Consider the following 18,645-nt stretch of genomic DNA (forward strand, 5'->3'; position numbering starts at 1 on the left):
TTCAATAACAGAAGCAAAATGGTTTTAGAGGCTAGGAGCATACGATATTGGACAATATACAACTAGTGGTTCACTGAACTGTGGAGCTCCGAAAAAGGGCGCCTAAGGGAAGCCCCGTGGCCCCAAAACAGTCCCAAATTTTGAAGAGATTTTTTTTCCCCACGAGAATATTTCTCTTTTCTTCTTCTTCTTCTAGGAGCTTTGATGTAAAAATTGTGATAACGGAAGTTTAATTGTCCCGAAATCGAAGACAAAACGAGGACAGGAAGGAGAAAGCCAGCTGTTCCAAGATCAAAAATTGTTTTCCGCCCCCGGACAGGAATCGAAAACTCAACCTAGCTCTTAAAATGCAAGCTAGCCTCCAAGCTAAATAAGCTGGCTTCCCTACAGAGTCCCCTAAGAAGCCCAAAATATAATGAGAGAATTTTCTGTTGATTTTTTCTACCCAAAATTTATTTGATCGATCTGACTCATTGACTGAGTAGTTCACTGAAGAGAGTAGTTCTTTTTTATAAATCGTTCACTACACATCTCCCATTCAGTCCACCCTGTCGGTATGATTGCATTTATGCAGATTATTGTTACAATAGTGCAGGTGCCAAGTTCAATTCTCATTCATTCACTAAGCAACTAAGCACTATAACACTTTAACACTATTGAGATCTTAGTCAAGGTTTTCCCTTGTTAAGCTTGACAGAGGTTTCAGCCAGGGCCGTATTTAGGGGGGGGGAGGGGGGGGGGAGTTATACGGTGATTTTAAAATCCCTAGAAATCCTAGAATAATCTTTTAATCAAGAATCTTTTGGGCAGAACTAAGCAGTTATTGTGACGTTAAATTAAACGAAAAAAGCGAAAAAACGTTGAATTAAGAATCTTTTCCACAGAATTCGCCACCGTGCTGGTGTAAGGGTTATGGGAATTTTCGACTTCACACTGGACGTTCTAAAGCGACTCAAAAGGTTCTTGGGCTCCACAGTTCGAGAAGTTGGTAACTTTTTGTGCGGCAAGTGTTCGTGAAAAGTACCTACCGTTTTTTTGGAAGACAGTTTCAAGAAAAGTGAACTAGTGAAATTCTGAAAAGGTTTTTTTCTCTTCTCAAACATATTTTTTATTGCACACTTCGAGAGTTTAATAACACTTTGAACAGTTTAAACGGGAATTTTCTTCTTTTTAACTCAAGAACGACAATTTACCCTTTTTTCATCTCAAAGCGGTAATTTTCCGTTTTTCCCAACTCAAAGCAGTAAATTTCCCCTTTTTCGAAGACAGTTTTAAGAAAAGTGAACTAGTGAAATTCTGAAAAGGTTTTTTTCTCTTCTCAGTGAACTAGTGAAATTCTGAAAAGGTTTTTTTCTCTTCTCAAACATATTCTTTATTGTACACTTCGAGAGTTTAATAACACTTTGAACAGTTTAAACGGGAATTTCCTTCTTTTTCAACTCAAGAACGACAATTTACCCTTTTTTCATCTCAAAGCGGTAATTTTCCGTTTTTCCCAACTCAAAGCAGTAAATTTCCCCTTTTTCAACTCAAAGCTGTAATTTTTCCCTTTTAATCAACTCAGAACGGCAATTTCCCGTTTCAACTCAGAAGTCAGAACGTGAAGTTCCCATATTAAATTTCCCGCGCGGGAATCCCCCCTCCACGCCCACTTATCATAATGAGTTTCAGCCAATTGTCGCCGGTGTGGATACTGCTTGCCGCCCTTCATTTGGCGCACGGGCAAGTGGTGCAAATCAACCAGGGTATTTCCCATTTTAAATTTCCCGCGCGGGAATCCCCCCTCCACGCCCAATTATCATGATGAGTTTCAGCCAATTGTCGCCGGTGTGGATACTGCTTGCCGCCCTTCATTTGGCGCACGGGCAAGTGGTGCAAATCAACCAAGGCAGACTCAGAGGGACCGCGGAAAGGTCCCGGAATGGGGTCAAATATTTCAGCTTCCTTGGAATACCCTACGCTCAGGCTCCCGAAGGAGAGCTGCGGTTGAAGGTAAACATAGAGTAGGATTTATCTGGCTGAAGGACGTTAAACAAGGAGTAGACCAGCTTAGTCTGGGTAGACTCAGAGGGACCGCGGAAAGGTCGCGGAATGGGGTCAAATATTTCAGCTTCCTCGGAATACCTTACGCTCAGGCCCCCGAAGGAGAGCTGCGGTTGAAGGTAAACATAGAGTAGGATTTATCTGGCTGAAGGACGTTAAACAAGGAGTAGACCAGCTTAGTCTGGCTGGGGGACTTTAAACAGGGAGTATACCAGCCTGAATTTCCCTTGCTAAAGAAATAGCAAAGGTTGAGTGCGAAGGGCATCCAATCGTAAATTTTGTAGCCAAAACCAAATGTCAGCCCAAAGCAATCACCCTAGTTACGGATGATTGAGAGGCTGACGAAAAACGCCGACCCTGTCTGTATTACACTGGAGTATTCAAAGTGCTATCCCCGCTGGCTTTGCCATGGATCGCAAAGTTGCGCGTGGCTGGTATCCGGATGGGTGACCATCTGGACAACCGCGTGTTGCTGGCCCCACTCAGGCTGGATGAAATTGACATGAGGCGGGTGGCTGCGACTCTTGTCGGTTTTCACATCATCTGACCATAGGGTAGTCGCTGACCCGATATAAGACGGGTAGCTTCAACTGATGTTCATCCTCATTGCCTAGCTATATTAGGGTATTATTGGTATAAGTAGGGCCATCGGTTATAATAAACGCCCTATATCACTGCGACCTGGTTAGATCTTCATATATTGTAGTCGCTGATCCTCGACTTTGGTTTGCAGGACCCCCAGCCTCATCCCGGATGGTCGGATACAAAGAATGCCACCGAACACGGGAATGAATGCCCACAGAGGAACTATTTCAATCATCAACTTATCGGTAGTGACAACTGCCTCTTCCTCAACGTTTATACGCCAAAGGTTCGTAGATAATCTTCTGTTATACTAATGGTTTTCAGTCAAAGAAAGGGTACTCAATATTTCTCCCCGGCCACCCCCCTCCCTTACTTTCGAACTTCATTTTCCTACAGTACTGTAGGCCAGACTTCCAAATTTTGGAAGTCTGGCCTACAGAAGGAGAAGGAGGAGGAGGAGGAGGGGTAGAGGGAAAGGAAAAAGAAGATAAGAAGGAGAAGAAGGAAGAGGTTGTTTAAAATACTCGCATGTATCCTAAATTGAGGGGTGATCTGGAAAAAGGGCGTAACGTCACTTACGCCCCTTTTCGGGAGTCGCATTTTTGGATAGCAAATTTTGTTGTGAACACGACTGTGAAAGAATCATCTTTCTATCTCTTTTCTGCGACAAGTTATGGCCAACTGTGTGAACTACATTGTGTTCATTTGAAAATGAAAACTTCAAACGTGATTGTCTCGAAACTGTGTTTTCGCAGCTATGCCCTTTTTCCAGATCACGCCTTAAGCTTCTACGAATCTACTAGTACAGCCGGAAAAGCCGAAATGTTTAAAAGAGCCAAATTATTACCCCAAAATTCTAGACTTCATGGCTTGTCCAGGAAAATTGGACTATTCCTCCGGACAAATGAGTAACGAAGATTTAAAGCAGCGGAGCGTCCACTCGACAGTTGCTTTGTCCACACATACTGTAAGCTTCTACGAATCTACTAGTACAGCCGGAAAAGCCGAAATGTTTAAAAGAGCCAAATTATTACCCCAAAATTCCAGACTTCATGGCTAGTCCAGAAAAATTGGACTATTCCTCCGGACAAATGAGTAACGAAGATTTAAAGCAGCGGAGCGTCCACTCGACAGTTGCTTTGTCCACACATACTGACATACTACAGCTGTGTGGAAGTAAATATTTGTCGATGCTTTCGCTGACAATTTTTATTTACTTATTTCCAAAAAACCATTAACAAATATAAATCTCTAATGTAAAAAAATACCCGAGCGACGAAGCCAATGACGTATTTTTTTAAGGAGAAACTCACAAATGCTTCAGAATTTTTGAGTATTGGAGGAGTTTGAGGGACTTTGTGGTTTCTACTTGGGAGTCTTTGAGGACTGACAATTTTGTTATATGACCCTGAATCCAACCTCAAAAGATCCATGACCCAAATGGAGTTTTTTTTTTCCTCTCCCAGATTATTGTTAACCGTCCAATTCCTTTCTCCCCTAGATCGATCCAAACGCCAAACTACCAGTCATGGTGTACCTCTCCCAGATTATTGTTAACCGTCCAATTCCTTTCTCCCCTAGATCGATCCAAACGCCAAACTACCAGTCATGGTGTACATACATGGAGGAGCATTCAAGGGAGGCAATACTCGCTTCCTTAAGGAGAAATTCATCATGGATAAAAACATCGTTTATGTGGCCATACAATATCGCATTGGAATACTTGGTGAGCAATTTTTCGTCTTATCGTCTCGAAATCGCAGAGAGGACACGATAGGAGAAAGCCAGCACCTCAAGAACGAACCTCACCTAGGATAAAGTTTGCTTCGGGTGGGGATCAAACGCGCGACCTAGCGCTTAGAGGGTGCTACCTTCCAAGTTAACCAGGCTGGCAGTGGCAGAGTGGCACACTTATCTTTTTTTAAGAGGTTTGATAGAGAAAACTGCAACTGCAGGTCTCATCGTTCCGAAAGCGAAGAGAGGAAGACAGGAGAAGAGAAAGCCAGCCGTTCCGAGAACGAACCTCTCTTGATTGTGTTCCAGGATTCATGAGTTTTCTGGACGACGTGATTCCGGGCAATTTCGGCCTTAAGGATCAGATCTTCGCTCTCAAATGGGTCCAAGACAATATCGCCCATTTCGGAGGGGATCCCAGCAGGGTGACAATATTCGGGGGTAGTGCTGGTGCGGCAGCTGTGGACTATTTGGTCATCTCACCGCTGGCTAAAGGTATGAAGGGGTCAGAAGAGATATGTTCCTGAGTACCCCAAAAGTATGTATACTGAGAAAAAAGGTGCCACAAGTAGAATATAACAGAATAGAACATACCTTGTTTATCCTACCAGAATAAGACTGAAAAGTCCCTTTACTCCCGTAGTCTAAACAATGTTTCGTGTATCACGTGGCCTTGTAGTGTGCCACGTCAAATTTTAGGAGACTTAGGGTGAGTTTCAACTACCTTCTTTTTAGCCCTTAACAGCCTGTTAAGTTTATAGAAATCAAATAATATCCAACAGACCTTCTACGGGGCTGAAAAAATATGGGTGAAATCTACTGTTGGGGTGGGAGAACTTTATTATTGGGTTATTTTCCCCTGATATATGTAGGATGTTGGAATGCTATATTAAGGTGTCAAGACTTACAGGGTTTCCTATTGTATATTAGAGTTCCGGAACCCAATTACTTTCGACATCCATTTTTTTTTCTTTTATCAGTGTTTCTTTTTCCTTCAATGGGTATGACCCGTGAATTAAATAAATAAGATGTTCATTTATTCCGTCAGGCATTTTTTTTTAAAGACGGGATAATGTTGCTCTCAAGTAAGCATATTGCTTATAACCTCGTATATTGTTGTCCCTTAGAGGGAACTTTGTCCCATATTTATTGGAAACCCCTGACCTAGGATGACCTCGCGTCACACAGTTTGTGAAGCACTGCTATAAATGATGCACTGCACTTCATTAGTATGAAAAGTGTATATTTTCATTATTGAAAACATTAAACTAATTATCTACTGTGTACCTACTTAGTACTTACTTACTCTCTATTATATTATTCATATACTCAGTTATTTCCACTTTAAACACCAAGTACCGTAAGTTGGGGCATCATGGTTCTTTAAGGGTAATTTTTTTCTTATTTTTTTAAGACGGGATAATGTTGCTCTCAAGTAAGCATATTGCTTATAACCTCGTATATTGTTGTCCCTTAGAGGGAACTTTGTCCCATATTTATTATTATTTTCTTCAAGAGGATTGATACAGGAACTGTAACAACGGAGGTCTTATCCGAAATCAAAAAGAGAACAGGTTAGGAGCAAGCCAGCCAATTCGAGAACGAACCTTATCTATTGTTGAAATACGCCCCGAGCTGTCCCATATTTAGAACAAGGTTGGACAAATTTAAACTCAATGCCAATTCGAGAACGAACCTTATCTATTGTTGAAATACGCCCCGAGCTGTCCCATATTTAGAACAAGGTTGGACAAATTTAAAGTCAAGGGACAATGATACCCCAATTTACAGTACTTAGCACTCTTTTGAACCTTATCTGTTTAGGAAATGAGGCTGGATCAAGTTACCATTCTTTTATCAGTGTTTCTTTTTCCTTCAATGAGTATGACCCGTGAATTAAATAAATAAAATGTTCATTTATTCCGTCAGGTCTGTTTCACAACGCCATTATTCAGGGTGGAACCGCCACAAGTCCCTGGGCATACATACCCCAAACTGTGGCTAAACAACGGGCAGAAGCTGTGGCAACCTTGCTTGGGTGCCCCAGTAAACCAACAACAGAGGCTCTGGCCTGTATGCGGGACATCCCATCCGATAATTTCATTATTGTTACCGATAAGTTTCTGGTAAGTATACGAATAAGCATGGTAAGTGGAGTTCTGAATATTTTGAGGAAAGAATCTTATAATTTACTGTTCAGTATCCAAGAGTTTCTCCTGCTTTGATCAGTTTCAAATTTAAACTTTCGATCCACCCCAACTTGACTCTAGAGTTTGAAAAGGTCCGTGCCAAATGCCAACACAGCAAAACTTTAGCTACTGTATTTCGTATCTTGAATATTAAAAGTAACAAAGAGAACATTTCAATGGGACAGGTACTCCTGTCGTTCTCTTTATACCAACAAGAGGCGAAGTGTATGACTCTCTCAACCCCTTGTTCCTAAAAACGCACCCCATTTCTCTCTTCCACCAGGAATGGGACCTGTCCCCCCTCGGCCCATTTTCACCGATCACCGACTCCTTCATGGGTGCCGGGGCCGTTGTGCCGGACCACCCGCTCGCTCTTCCACCCAACCCGGTCAACATTATCCTCGGCTACAACAGTTACGAGGGTAACATGATAGCGTCCATGGTGTGTTTTAATGAATTCCGATTGGCTAGAGACATGGAGGTCGATTTGCCGCGTCGATTGGCACTATTGACCAACCTTCAGGATCAGGTCAAGTATTCAGAGAAGGCGAAAGTGGCCGATCGCCTGTTTGAGTTCTACTTAAACAGTCAGAATATCAGCAAGGACAATGTGTACAAATTTGCCGATGTAAGTGAGAAGACGGGAGGACATTATTCCGCAGCCTTATAGAGTTATCTACATCTACACTGCGTTTTACGAAGTCGAAGTTGGCTCCAATTCTGATTTGGTAAACAACGCTCTAAGAGAATTTATTTGAATTGAGGGATGGGCACCAATGAATTAGAAGGAGGTGGAAACAGCCGACATTTCACTTTAGTTTTACTTCGTTGCGATAAACTTTCCAAGCCCATCCTCATTAGATGAGCGAGAAACAAAACTCCAAAATTTAGGTGCTGGGTTAACATGAAAGCAGTCCAAAAATATCTTAGCTTTGATTGGGCAGAACAAATTGGTATAATTATCTGTCCTTGTGTAACTAATGAAAATTAGGACAAAAAGTCAACATTGAGCCAATTCGCAGACCTTTCCTGTCTTTTGTTTCAGTTGGAATTGGTATATCTGTCCTTGTGTAACTAATGAAAATTAGGACAAAAAGTCAACATTGAGCCAATTCGCAGACCTTTCCTGTCTTTTGTTTCAGTTGGGAACGGATATTCTTTTCGGGCACCCGTCATTCAAAGCTGCCCTCAACTACTACAAGAAAGTACCCCTATACTTCTACCTGTATGACATCACACCTCGTATTACTCTCCTGACCATGTTTGGAAACTGCACTCATTTGAGAGGTAAGGAGGGGCCCATTTTTCGTCAGGAAAAGGTTAGACTTTAGAGCACGATGAATGCGCTAATTTCCCATGGACCACGAAAGTTGAGCAACTCTGCGCAAGGTTGGTATCCGGAGGGGTGACCACCTGGGTAATCCCGTGCTAGCTTTTCCCGATTTGACTTAGGCTGGGCGGGATCCGCGGCCTAGCGCTTACAAGGCAGACGCGCTACCAACCAAGCTAACTGGCCTTTGTAACTTGATTTTGATAGTAAAATCTTAGGCTTTCTGATTTCATTTTCAATTCCAGGTCCCAGTCATGGTGAGGAGATAGTGTACTTCTTCAACGACATAATACCCAATTTCGAGCTGACTCCAGAAGAGCATAAACTCTCCCATCGACTGCTGGATTTGTGGACTAGCTTCGCTTCTACAGGGTAAATATTATATCCAATCCTCTTCCTTATCCATTCTCCCCATCCCTTCCTGAAGTGAGGTGTGCTGGTGAGTGTGACTGTAATGCTGTTTCTGCCCGTGAGTGTGTTTGTGTGCCCGTGAAATATGTCAAAGACCTTGGTTAGACTGCAGGGGTAAAGGGACTTTTCAGTCCGATCCCAGCAGGATAACACAAGGTATGTATATTCTATTCCATTCTTCCCAGCCTTTTCCTATTTATATAGGGTCGGCGTTTCTTGTCAGAGTTGTCAGTCTCTTCCAAGCAGCCCTATGGTGTACCTCATATCCTAATATTCTTCATAAATTTTTCTCACCCAGGTCTTGATTCACACAATCTTATATCCACTGGAGGTGAGAATAGAGTAGGGAAGATTCAAAATCTATAGTGAAGCAGAATCTTCACTAAGGGCCTTTGGCTTTTCCCAGCCCGACTCAGGCTGAGTGAGATAGATGTGGGTAGGCGGTAGGCGGGTAGCTTGTCGTCGAATGAAGGGTAAAACCCCCGTCACTAAAACCCATCCTTGTGGTTAAACAGTGACGTTAATTACGTCAATTTATTAAAGTTCATTTTGACGGACTTTCCTTCCAGAGTACCCAGTGACACCTGGACCCCAGTTGCGTCAGACAGAATCGAGTACCTCCACATGACCAATGATGGATTCAAAATGGCGCGCGGTCTGTACGAGGACCGAATGAGATTTGTGGACACTCTGCCTTTGCTGAACAATCAATATAATTTGCGACATGAGAAGACCGAACTTTGAAATCCGAACTTTAACTCTTCTACTTCACGGGAAAACCGTGTACAGACGGGGTCGGTGTTTTCCGTTAGCCTCTCAATCAGCCCTATCTAGGGTGATTGCTTTGGGCTGACATTTGGTTCGGCTACATTGTGGATGCCCTTCGCACTCAACCTTTGCTATTTCTTTAGCAAGGGAAATTAGCAAGTGGAATTCGATCTTAAACGAACCTTGAAATTCGAAGTTCTACAAATTTTGGGAATGCGTGAACCCTCGACCGTGTTTCTCAAAACAAACTACATTCATGTGGCATTAGACTCATGTGTTCTGTGTCGTAAAATACCCCGTAGTATGTCCCTCAGTGCCACATCAGATGGGCGATAAGAAACACAATACTTCCCATTTAGGTGCTGGGTTATCAAGAGAACACCAGAACCCGTTGAAATAGGTATTTGCAATCGAAATACATACACATGTGAACAGCATTGAGCAGAAAGGAACCATCCCAAAGGAAATTCCCCATATGGAGGGTTCTTTTCTGCTTAATGATGCTGTCTTTTTTGTCGATGTACGAGTGCAACTTTTTGCCGATGGTGGGCATCCTCCATGGCATTTAAAGATCGTTACCACTAAACTAACCAATCTAACCATGGCATTCGCTTACCACAGAAGTAACCATCTAACCATGCCCTTGCCCAAAGAGGGCATTAGATTTAGTATTGAATAAAATGGTACCACTCTTAATAATGATGTTGTTCGCTAAATAATCAAAAGTGAACTTTATTGCCCGAAGCGAATGGGTTTCACTTTCGATGATTGGACTTGATTTTTTTTTCTGTCTAGATAATTTATTTATTTATGTGCTTTTTTGTATCGAAGTGTTAAATATCAAAGATTTCACTAATGACTCTTTATGGTTTGCGTGTTTGGAATTTTTTTTTTTTTTTTGTTCAAATACCTTCCTATACCTACCGCACCGAAAATGATATTGAAGTACACACCTATCTACTCGTTAATTAGATAGATTCAGTTTTAAATTTCGAATCAAGTTTCAAACGACATTCGTGCTTTTAAAATCATGTTGATTCGAATTTTGAAATTAAATGTCTTGAAGGGAATTTTAGATGTGTTAAGCATATGCAAATGCTCGTCACAAATGTCGTTCCCCGCTTAATACACTACACTAAATTTCATGACTTGCCATCGACTCGAACCACCAACCTCCAGATTCAAAGTCCACCGTGCTAACCACTACACGACTGAGGTTGATAAGTGAAATGTCTATATCTACAACTCTACATAATTTTTCCACCATTCTTTTATGACTGAATAAAATAAAACATCCATCAATTTGTGAATAATAATAATAATAATAATAATAATAATAATAATAATAATAATAACAATAATAGCTAGTTATCAGTTAGCCAGCTAATTCTTGCAGCTTGATAATATTATAAATCTGTCACTCCTGCTTGATATGTGAGTCGTTCACACACGTATAAAATTGATCATACAATGATTGCCTTTGTGAGCGACCAATTATAATAAATCAGAGAAATGGTGCCTAAACGGTGTGTCTGAACTGAGATTATTAAACGACCGAAGTGAAGTGGAAGTTTTAACCTGACAATTTTTCGTTTGGTTTGTTTGAATATACATATTTTTTTTTCTTTTTTAAATCTTTTTCTACCGACACCTCTGAAATAATAATAAATTCGCTATAACTGTAGTCTGTGTTTAGACACAATGAGTATTTGGTCAGTATCGTAGAAGGAAGAAGAGATGGCAAGCGAGGAAGAGGAAGGCCAAGATTGATGTACATTGATCAAGTTGTGAAGGCATCGGGTTGTACCAGTTATCAAGAAATGAAAGAGAAGACATCAGACCGATCGGAATGGAGAGCTGCCAACCAATATTAGGATTGAAAAGAAAGAATAATAAGAAGAAGATAACTGTAGTAATAGAAAGTAAAAAGTACTTACATGTTTTACATCGGCAAGGGTCGTGCTTGTCCAAATAGTGGGACAGGGTGTCCCAGCCCCCTCCTACCCGCACCATCACGTGACTTCGCAGCACCCGCACGAAAATGAGAACCTTGGTGTCCCCGATGCGGTACTTGCCCTCCGACACTCGAATCATGGGGAACTGGGTGGGGCACGTACATCTGGCAACGAGGTCGCGCACCTAAAAACACACGCAGCGGCAACGTTGGATTAGAAAAGTTAGAAGAGACCATAGACCAAGGGTGACCACTAACCTTACCTTCGGAAGCCGTAATCCCATAAAGCTGATTCGGGAGGAGTCACGCCAAATGTTCAGGCAATTTTTTTGAAAATTTTGGTCTACGATCTTCAGAATTCAGTCTCATCGAGATTCTGATCTTTAGAGAAATGTTTCAACAAAATATGAAATTGAATGGAGCAGTGGTCAATTTTCCAGTTTTCCAATACTATTCTAGTGTAATTCCACCCTGATCATGGGGAACTGGGTGGGGCACGTACATCTGGCAACGAGGTCGCGCACCTAAAGACACACGCAGCGGCAACGTTGGATTAGAAAAGTTAGAAGAGACCATAGACCAAGGGTGGCCACTAACCTTACCTTCGGGAGCCGTAATCCCATAAAGCTGATTCGGGAGGAGTCACGCCAAATGTTCAGGCAATTAAAATTTTGGTCTACGATCTTCAGAATTCAGTCTCATCGAGATTCTGATCTTCAGAGAAATGTTTCAACAAAATATGAAATTGAATGGAGCAGTGGTCAATTTTCCAGTTTTCCAATACTATTCTAGTGTAATTCCACCCTAAGTCATCAATCAGGCTACGACAAAGACCACACGAGTCTAATATAGCAGTTGTTTCATTGAACGGCGGTGAAACATTCATCTTTAAAAATCAATTCTTCATCAAAGACATAATTTCCCATGGCTGATAGCCTCTTTGAGAAGTCTATCTAAACCGGTCAAGTACTAACATTACTACGATGATACATTACTATTATTATTTGCTGAAAGCTCAATAGGTTAACACAAAAGTCCTCAGGCTTCAGAGTTTCAGAGGTCTCAAAGGTGAACTAGTACGTATGGATATAATCAAAGATGTACACTTGAGTATAAAATATTCGGAATAGTTTGTGTTTCCATTTCTTTACTCTGAGAGCTTTTTCTAAGGCCCGGTTTCTAACATCCTCTGTGGACTGGCGAATTTGCAAAACCATTTTTTTTTTCAAGAGGTTTGTAGAGGGAACTGTAACTGCTAATGTCTTATCGTTCCGAAATTGAAGTGGGAAGGAAGACAGGATAGGAGAAAGCCAGCCGTTCCGAGAACGAATCTCTTTGAGGATAAAGTTCACACCGGGTGGGAATTTATCCTGAATTTACCCGGGGCAGAATTTATCCTGAACGGATAGTGTTCGTTCTCGGAACGGCTGCTCCTATCCTGTCTTCCTTCTCTCTTCGATTTCGGGACGATAAGATCTTAGCAGTCTGTTACAGTTCCCTCTGTCAAACTTCTTTTTTTAAGTCAATATGTTCCGATTATTTTTGCACTAGTGTGTAAGCCAAGCCAATATTGGCATGACCACTGTTATTGTGTTTCTTATTTTAAGTCAATATGTTCCGATTATTTTTGCACTAGTGTGTAAGCCAAGCCAATATTGGCATGACCACTGTTATTGTGTTTCTTAAAAAGAGAACATGGGGGTATCCCATTGTATTGTGCATAGGAATTATTGCTAGTCTATATTCTTATTATTATTAGTCTATATTCTTTTTCTTTTTTTTTTAATCATGATTGAGATAGTCTCGTGATATTTTTATTTGAAAAAAAAAAATAATAAAAATAAATAAAATAAAAAAATAGAAGCTACAAGTTGAGCTCTCTATTTAAAGTCTTCAACAGGGTAGTCTCCACAAAATGGTATGAGAACTCGAATTCCACTATGATCGAAAAGTGTCTAAAAAGTGTCGTGTCGAGAATTGGCCAGCCAGTTGCTATAGCCCATTGAAAGCACTAGTTCCCAATGGATCACTGAAGGCAACTTTGGGAGTGGTTAGCATCCAAATGGATGACGCTGCTGGCCCATAGGATGGGGAACTGTAACTACTGAGGCCTTATCGTCCCGAAATCGAAAAGAAGGGAGATAGGATCGGAGAAAGCCAGCCGTTTCGAGGAAGAATTTTATTTATTTGGAATAAAATGAATTGTCCATCCCGGGTGGGAATCGAAACCGCGACCTAGCGTTTTGCCTTTTTGGCCTCAAATGTACAAAGATTCCCTCTCTTCATTTATGATCCAAGTCATTCTAAGGATAACACTCTCTCTCCAAGGCCAAAAATTCCCTCAAAATTTGCCAGATTCCCTTCTTCGTAACACCAATTCTGCTTCCACCATCCAGTACAATTTCTGACCCCACATGTATTCTCCCGCCCCCTCGCTTTATCCGCTCTATTGTTAAGTATTGTTCTATATGTTTAACCTGATGAGAAGTCACCTCTCGAAAAGCTCAACCACAACTTTCTACGGACATGAAATTCGCGGAATCGTGTTTCCACATCTTGGTAAGATTTGCTTTTTTTGTGCAAAAATAAATAACCCGTTTTCACTTTTTAGCTCTTTCTTGCTGAAGTAAACTTAAAAAAAAATAATAATAAAATAAAAAAAGTAAAAATCAAATTGAATGGAACAATGGGATTCTCGAAGATGGTTTTTGTAACAAAAGTAAAAATAAATAAATAAAAAATCAAATTGAATGGAACAATGGGATTCTCGAAGATGGTTTTTGTAACAAAAGCACGACAGTAGTAAAATTTGCTGGAACTACTATTTACGCTAAATAGGTAAAAGTAAAGATATAAATGCCAGCCTAGTTAGCTTAGTTGGTAGTGCGTCTGCCTTGTAAGCGCTAGGCCGCGGGTTCGATTCCCGCCCGGGGCGGATTTTATCCTGATGGGATAATGTTCGTTCTCGGAACGGCTGGCTTTCTCCTATCCTGTCTTCATTCTCTCTTCGATTTCGGGACGATAAGACCATAGCAGTTACAGTTCCCTCTGTCAAACCTCTTAAAAAAAAAAGATATAAATATTCCTAGGTAGCGGCATTGGTGGAGACTATGATTTGACTTTTTCACCCATTTTCAAAGCACAAACGTTTGAAGCTTAAAGATTTAAACGGGGAAAACTAATGTTTCCTAAAAAAAAAGTACCCTACTATCGGCTACATACGAATACGAGGAATACATGCATATGTAGCTAATAATAAATAATCAATTCATCACCATTTTATTTGACCTTTTCATATTACGGATAAAATGATCACTTACCATTTCATCTAAGCTCTTCAAATCATTGGTAACTATTTGGGGCAGGGGGCCATACTGGGCTTCGTCATCGGAATCGCTCAAATCGTCTTCCAAATCGGCATCGTAGTATTCGTTATCGCTGAACCCGAGTTTCTTCTTATCTGCTGCGATCTCGCGGTCGATTTCTCGCTCGAGTTGAATCAACATGGGCGCCGGCATGCCGAGTTTGGCGCCTCTCCTAGCCACCTGAAACATGGAGATAAAATCTTATATTATAAAATCAATAACATATAAGATCAGAGAAAATGAGAGAGATAAATATGAGAAAAGACGATAAAATGATATGAGATAAAAAGATAAAACGTCAGGTTAACGTTAAGAAGAACAAAGTTTGAACAAAAGAAAGAGACTTAGTTTCAGATTTACAGAAGCATGTAGAATAAATAATTATTTATCTTGGTCCATTTTTGGACGATTATCTGCAACTGCCCTAGCGCAAAATGCTGTTGCAGCTTTCGAAAATCCGGTGATTTTGCTACAATGGATAACATAAGATTTGGGCTATTTGAAATGAGATAACATAAGATTTGGGCAATCCAACTTTCTCCTTCCTACTGTTTCCACAATTTTCTTTCTTCTTTCCCTATTGTTGTTGAGCTTTTATCAATTCCAACTGTTGTTTTACTATTAGAGACAGTTCCTATTCAAATCTTTATTACACTTCTCTTTTCTTCTTCGCCATATGGTTTCGGCTGGTCTTTTGTTCTCGGAATTATTACCATTTCATTACGTCTGTTTCTAGGTTTTGTTTTGTTAGTCCGGATTTAATTACAATTCGAACTTAACCCTTGTATGATATATTGGTCTATTGATCTTTTCCAGTAGTTCATGTCTATCTGACCTCATGTAATGGGGACAAAAGGTTTGATAGAGGGGAACTGTAACAACGGAGGTCTTACTGTCCCAAAATCGAAGAGAGGATAGGATAGCCAGTTTCTCCGAGAGCGAACTTGATCTGTTTAGAATAAAGTCTGTCCCGGACGGGATTCGAAAGCACGACTTAGCGCTTATAAGACAGACGCGCTACCTTCCAAGCCAACTAGGATGTAAGGGCCTGGCCTTTTTGAGATCTATATCAGTGTTTAAATTTGAAATACAGCGTGTCTTTTCAGTTTAGTGGATGAATCAACTTTAGCCCACCAGCCTAGTTAGCTTGGTTGGTAGCGCGTCTGCCTTGTAACCGCTAGGTCGCGGGTTCGATTGCTGCCCGAGGCGGATTTTATCCTGATGGGATAATGTTCGTTCTCGGAACGGCTGGTTTTCTCCTGTTTTGTCTTCCTTCTACCTTCGATTTCAGGATAAGACCTCTCTATTGTTACAGTTCCCTCTGTCAAACCTCAAAAAAAAAAAATAAAAAAAATAAAAAAAAAACTTTATCTTAAGGGCCAAAATAGCCCAAATAAAAGAATCTATCAAGAGGTTAATTACTTTCAATAGGACGTCGTTCTACTCATTAGTAAGCTAGGAGCTGAACTTAGCACACATGAACCGAATATGTAATATTTCTTTTTTTGTTCAAATACCTTCCTATACCTACCGCACCGAAAATGATATTGAAGTACACACCTATCTAATACTCGTTAATTAGATAGATTCAGTTTTAAATTTCGAATCAAGTTTCAAACGACATTCGTGCTTTTAAAATCATGTTGATTCGAATTTATGATCAGATTGAGTTTTTTCTATAGCTTCGTTGATTATTTATGGTAAGAAGAGATGTTCTAGCTCTGGAGGTCCCGGGTTCGATTCCCTGCGGGGTCGAACTCAGCCTGGTGAGGACAATTCAGTAGCTACCTTAATTGAGTAGCGACCAGTGGCGGCATTACCAATGTAAAAAGATTACTGAAATACAGAGATCGATTGCAAAGGAGCACTTGATGGTAATTGTTGTGATGTGGGATATCCACTAAAGTTGTGAAAAAGCTCTGCTCAAGTACAAATAATTCATGGTTTGAAGAAGAGATGGCCTGCTCAAGCGCAAGTGATCCTAATAGCAGATTTTACATCAAGTGTACCGGGAGGCGCGCGAACATCAAGAGTTCAAAGCGCCCCGTCCTCTGCCTATATTAACAAGAAATAGAGTTTTGAGTTTTTTTGATGATTTTGACACTACTGACCTCCTGAAACAACTTCTCTAGTGATAGTCATTTTTTCATTGGACTAACATTACAGTTATCTTACTCAGGCGTGTATATAGGTCTTTATTGGAGAGGGGGCGGTGGGTACTTCAAATTTTTGGAGTCCGGCTCACAGTAAAGGACCAAAAAAGACCGAATGAGGGGCAGATTTCCCTAAATACGGTCCTGATCTCACTGACCCTCCAGTGTGTAAGTCCTCAACACTCCTTAAGGTGACAGTTCTACCACTACTTAGTCGCCTGTCACATTGGAATTAGCATAATGCCGAAATACGAGGTTCAAGCTACAACATATGATAGTAAGCTACAACATACTAGTGTAAGTTCGAGGTCTCTTTATCAGGCTTGACCTCGGGGGAAGCAAAGATTAATGGGTGACACTTTGACCATGCAGTGACAATCGCGCATTGCTCCTTTTAGATTTTTTCCTTTCAAAGAGATTTGATTTTGATAGAGGGAACTTTAAACAACAGAGGACTTATCGTCCCGAAATCGAAGAGAGCCAGCCGTTCTGTGAACGAACCTCATTTGTTTAGGATAAAGTTCGCCCCGGGCGGGAATCGAACCCGCGACCTAGCGCTTACAAGGAAGGGCGCTACCCTCCAAGCTAACTAGGCTGGCAAGTCATTTAATCTTTGGATGGAAAGGATTGACTTTAAACGCTCAGCATATCACGTTGCCCACGGAACAAAAAACACGACGTACTCCTTGGAAAACCGAATCCGGGAGTAGCGGATTCGATTTCCGGCGGGGTCAAAGTTTCCTAAACGGATGAGGTTCGTTCTCGGAACAGCTGGCTTTCTCTTATCCTGTCCTGACGATAAGACCTTAGCAGTTACAGTTCCCTCGATCAAACTTTTTTTATGCTTAATAACAGCATCATTTGGCTAACAATAACAATTAACTCAAAACGCTCATAATATTCATAGCTCTCCTAGTGTGGGGAGAAAGTCGAACCTCTTATCACCTGACGTAACGATTTGGCCACCCTGTAGGCGTTTCAGAATTTGCTTTGAACCTGATCCATAACCTCGCGAGGTCAAACCTATTGTATCTAGCTAAACAAAAAGATTTACTGAGAAAAGTGTCTAGAATTGGCCAGCCAGTTGCTATAGCCCATTGAATGCACTAGTTCCCAATGGACCACTAAAAGCAACGTTCGGAGTGGTTTGCGTCCAAATGGATGACGCTGCTGGCCCATAGGATGGGGAACTGTAACTACTCAGGCCTCATCGTCCCGATATCGAAGAGAAGGGAGATAGGATCGGAGAAAGCCAGCCGTTTCGAGGAAGAATTTTATTTATTTGGAATAAAATGGATTTTCCATCCCGGGTGGGAATCGAAACCGCGACCTAGCGTTTTGCCTTTTTGGCCTCAAATGTACAAAGATTCCCTCTCTCCATCCATCGACAAAATCCCTCACTTCATTTATGATCCAAGTCATTCTAAGGATAACACTCTCTCTCCAAGGCCAAATATTCCCTCAAAATTTGCCAGATTCCCTTTTTCGTAACACCAATTCTGCTTCCACCATCCAGTACAAAGTTACATATTTCTGACCCCACATGTATTCTCCCGCCCCCTCGCTTTATCCGCTCTATTGTTAAGTATTGTTCTATATGTTTAACCTGATGAGAAGTCACCTCTCGAAAAGCTCAACCACAACTTTCTACGGACATGAAATTCGCGGAATCGTGTTTCCACATCTTGGTAAGATTTGCTTTTTTTGTGCAAAAATAAATAACCCGTTTTCACTTTTTAGCTCTTTCTTGCTGAAGTAAACTTAAAAAAAAATAATAATAAAATAAAAAAAGTAAAAATCAAATTGAATGGAACAATGGGATTCTCGAAGATGGTTTTTGTAACAAAAGCACGACAGTAGTAAAATCGCTGGAACTACTATTTACTTAGCGTAAGGTAAGTAAATAGTAAAGATATAAATGTTCCTAGGTAGCAGCATTGGTAGATCTTCATACCCGAAAAGGATATGCCATATACTCCCTATATCACTAATTAGTGAAGTTTTAATTTAATGATTAAGGATGATGTTCGCCAGCCTAGTTAACTTGGAGAGTAGCACTACCTTGTGTTCTTGTAAGCACTAGATTGCGGGTTCGATTCCCGCCCGGAGGAGG

The 18,645-nt window shown here is 41.0% G+C and overlaps 2 protein-coding genes across 3 annotated transcripts in view; one reads left to right on the forward strand and one right to left on the reverse strand.

Annotated features, from left to right (window-relative positions):
- Window positions 1–18,645, reverse strand: part of LOC103506179 (GAS2-like protein pickled eggs) — a 102,681-nt gene that overhangs the window by 10,461 nt on the left and 73,575 nt on the right. The window contains exons 4-5 of the mRNA XM_026821305.1: window positions 14,335–14,559; window positions 10,998–11,199 (exon numbers count right to left, since the gene is read on the reverse strand). Of these exons, the coding sequence (XP_026677106.1) occupies window positions 10,998–11,199; window positions 14,335–14,559 (427 nt within the window). The remainder of the gene's footprint in view (window positions 1–10,997; window positions 11,200–14,334; window positions 14,560–18,645) is intronic.
- LOC103506174 (esterase FE4-like) lies at window positions 1,342–9,834 on the forward strand. 2 transcript variants are annotated; one of them, XM_008470558.3, is made up of 10 exons: window positions 1,342–1,745; window positions 2,059–2,162; window positions 2,777–2,914; window positions 4,210–4,354; window positions 4,672–4,857; window positions 6,292–6,488; window positions 6,835–7,179; window positions 7,694–7,838; window positions 8,127–8,253; window positions 8,862–9,834. In XM_008470558.3, exons 1-10 carry the CDS (start codon window positions 1,661–1,663, stop codon window positions 9,034–9,036), a joined length of 1,647 nt encoding a protein of 548 aa, XP_008468780.1. In that variant the 5' UTR covers window positions 1,342–1,660; the 3' UTR covers window positions 9,037–9,834. The 2 variants fall into 2 exon arrangements, with proteins under 2 accessions (XP_008468780.1, XP_008468779.1); XM_008470557.3 differs by lacking the exons at window positions 1,342–1,745; window positions 2,059–2,162 and adding an exon at window positions 1,753–1,992.

This window comes from Diaphorina citri, unplaced genomic scaffold, assembly GCF_000475195.1.
Source record: "Diaphorina citri unplaced genomic scaffold, Diaci psyllid genome assembly version 1.1 scaffold220, whole genome shotgun sequence".
Taxonomy (NCBI): Eukaryota; Metazoa; Arthropoda; class Insecta; order Hemiptera; family Psyllidae; genus Diaphorina; species Diaphorina citri.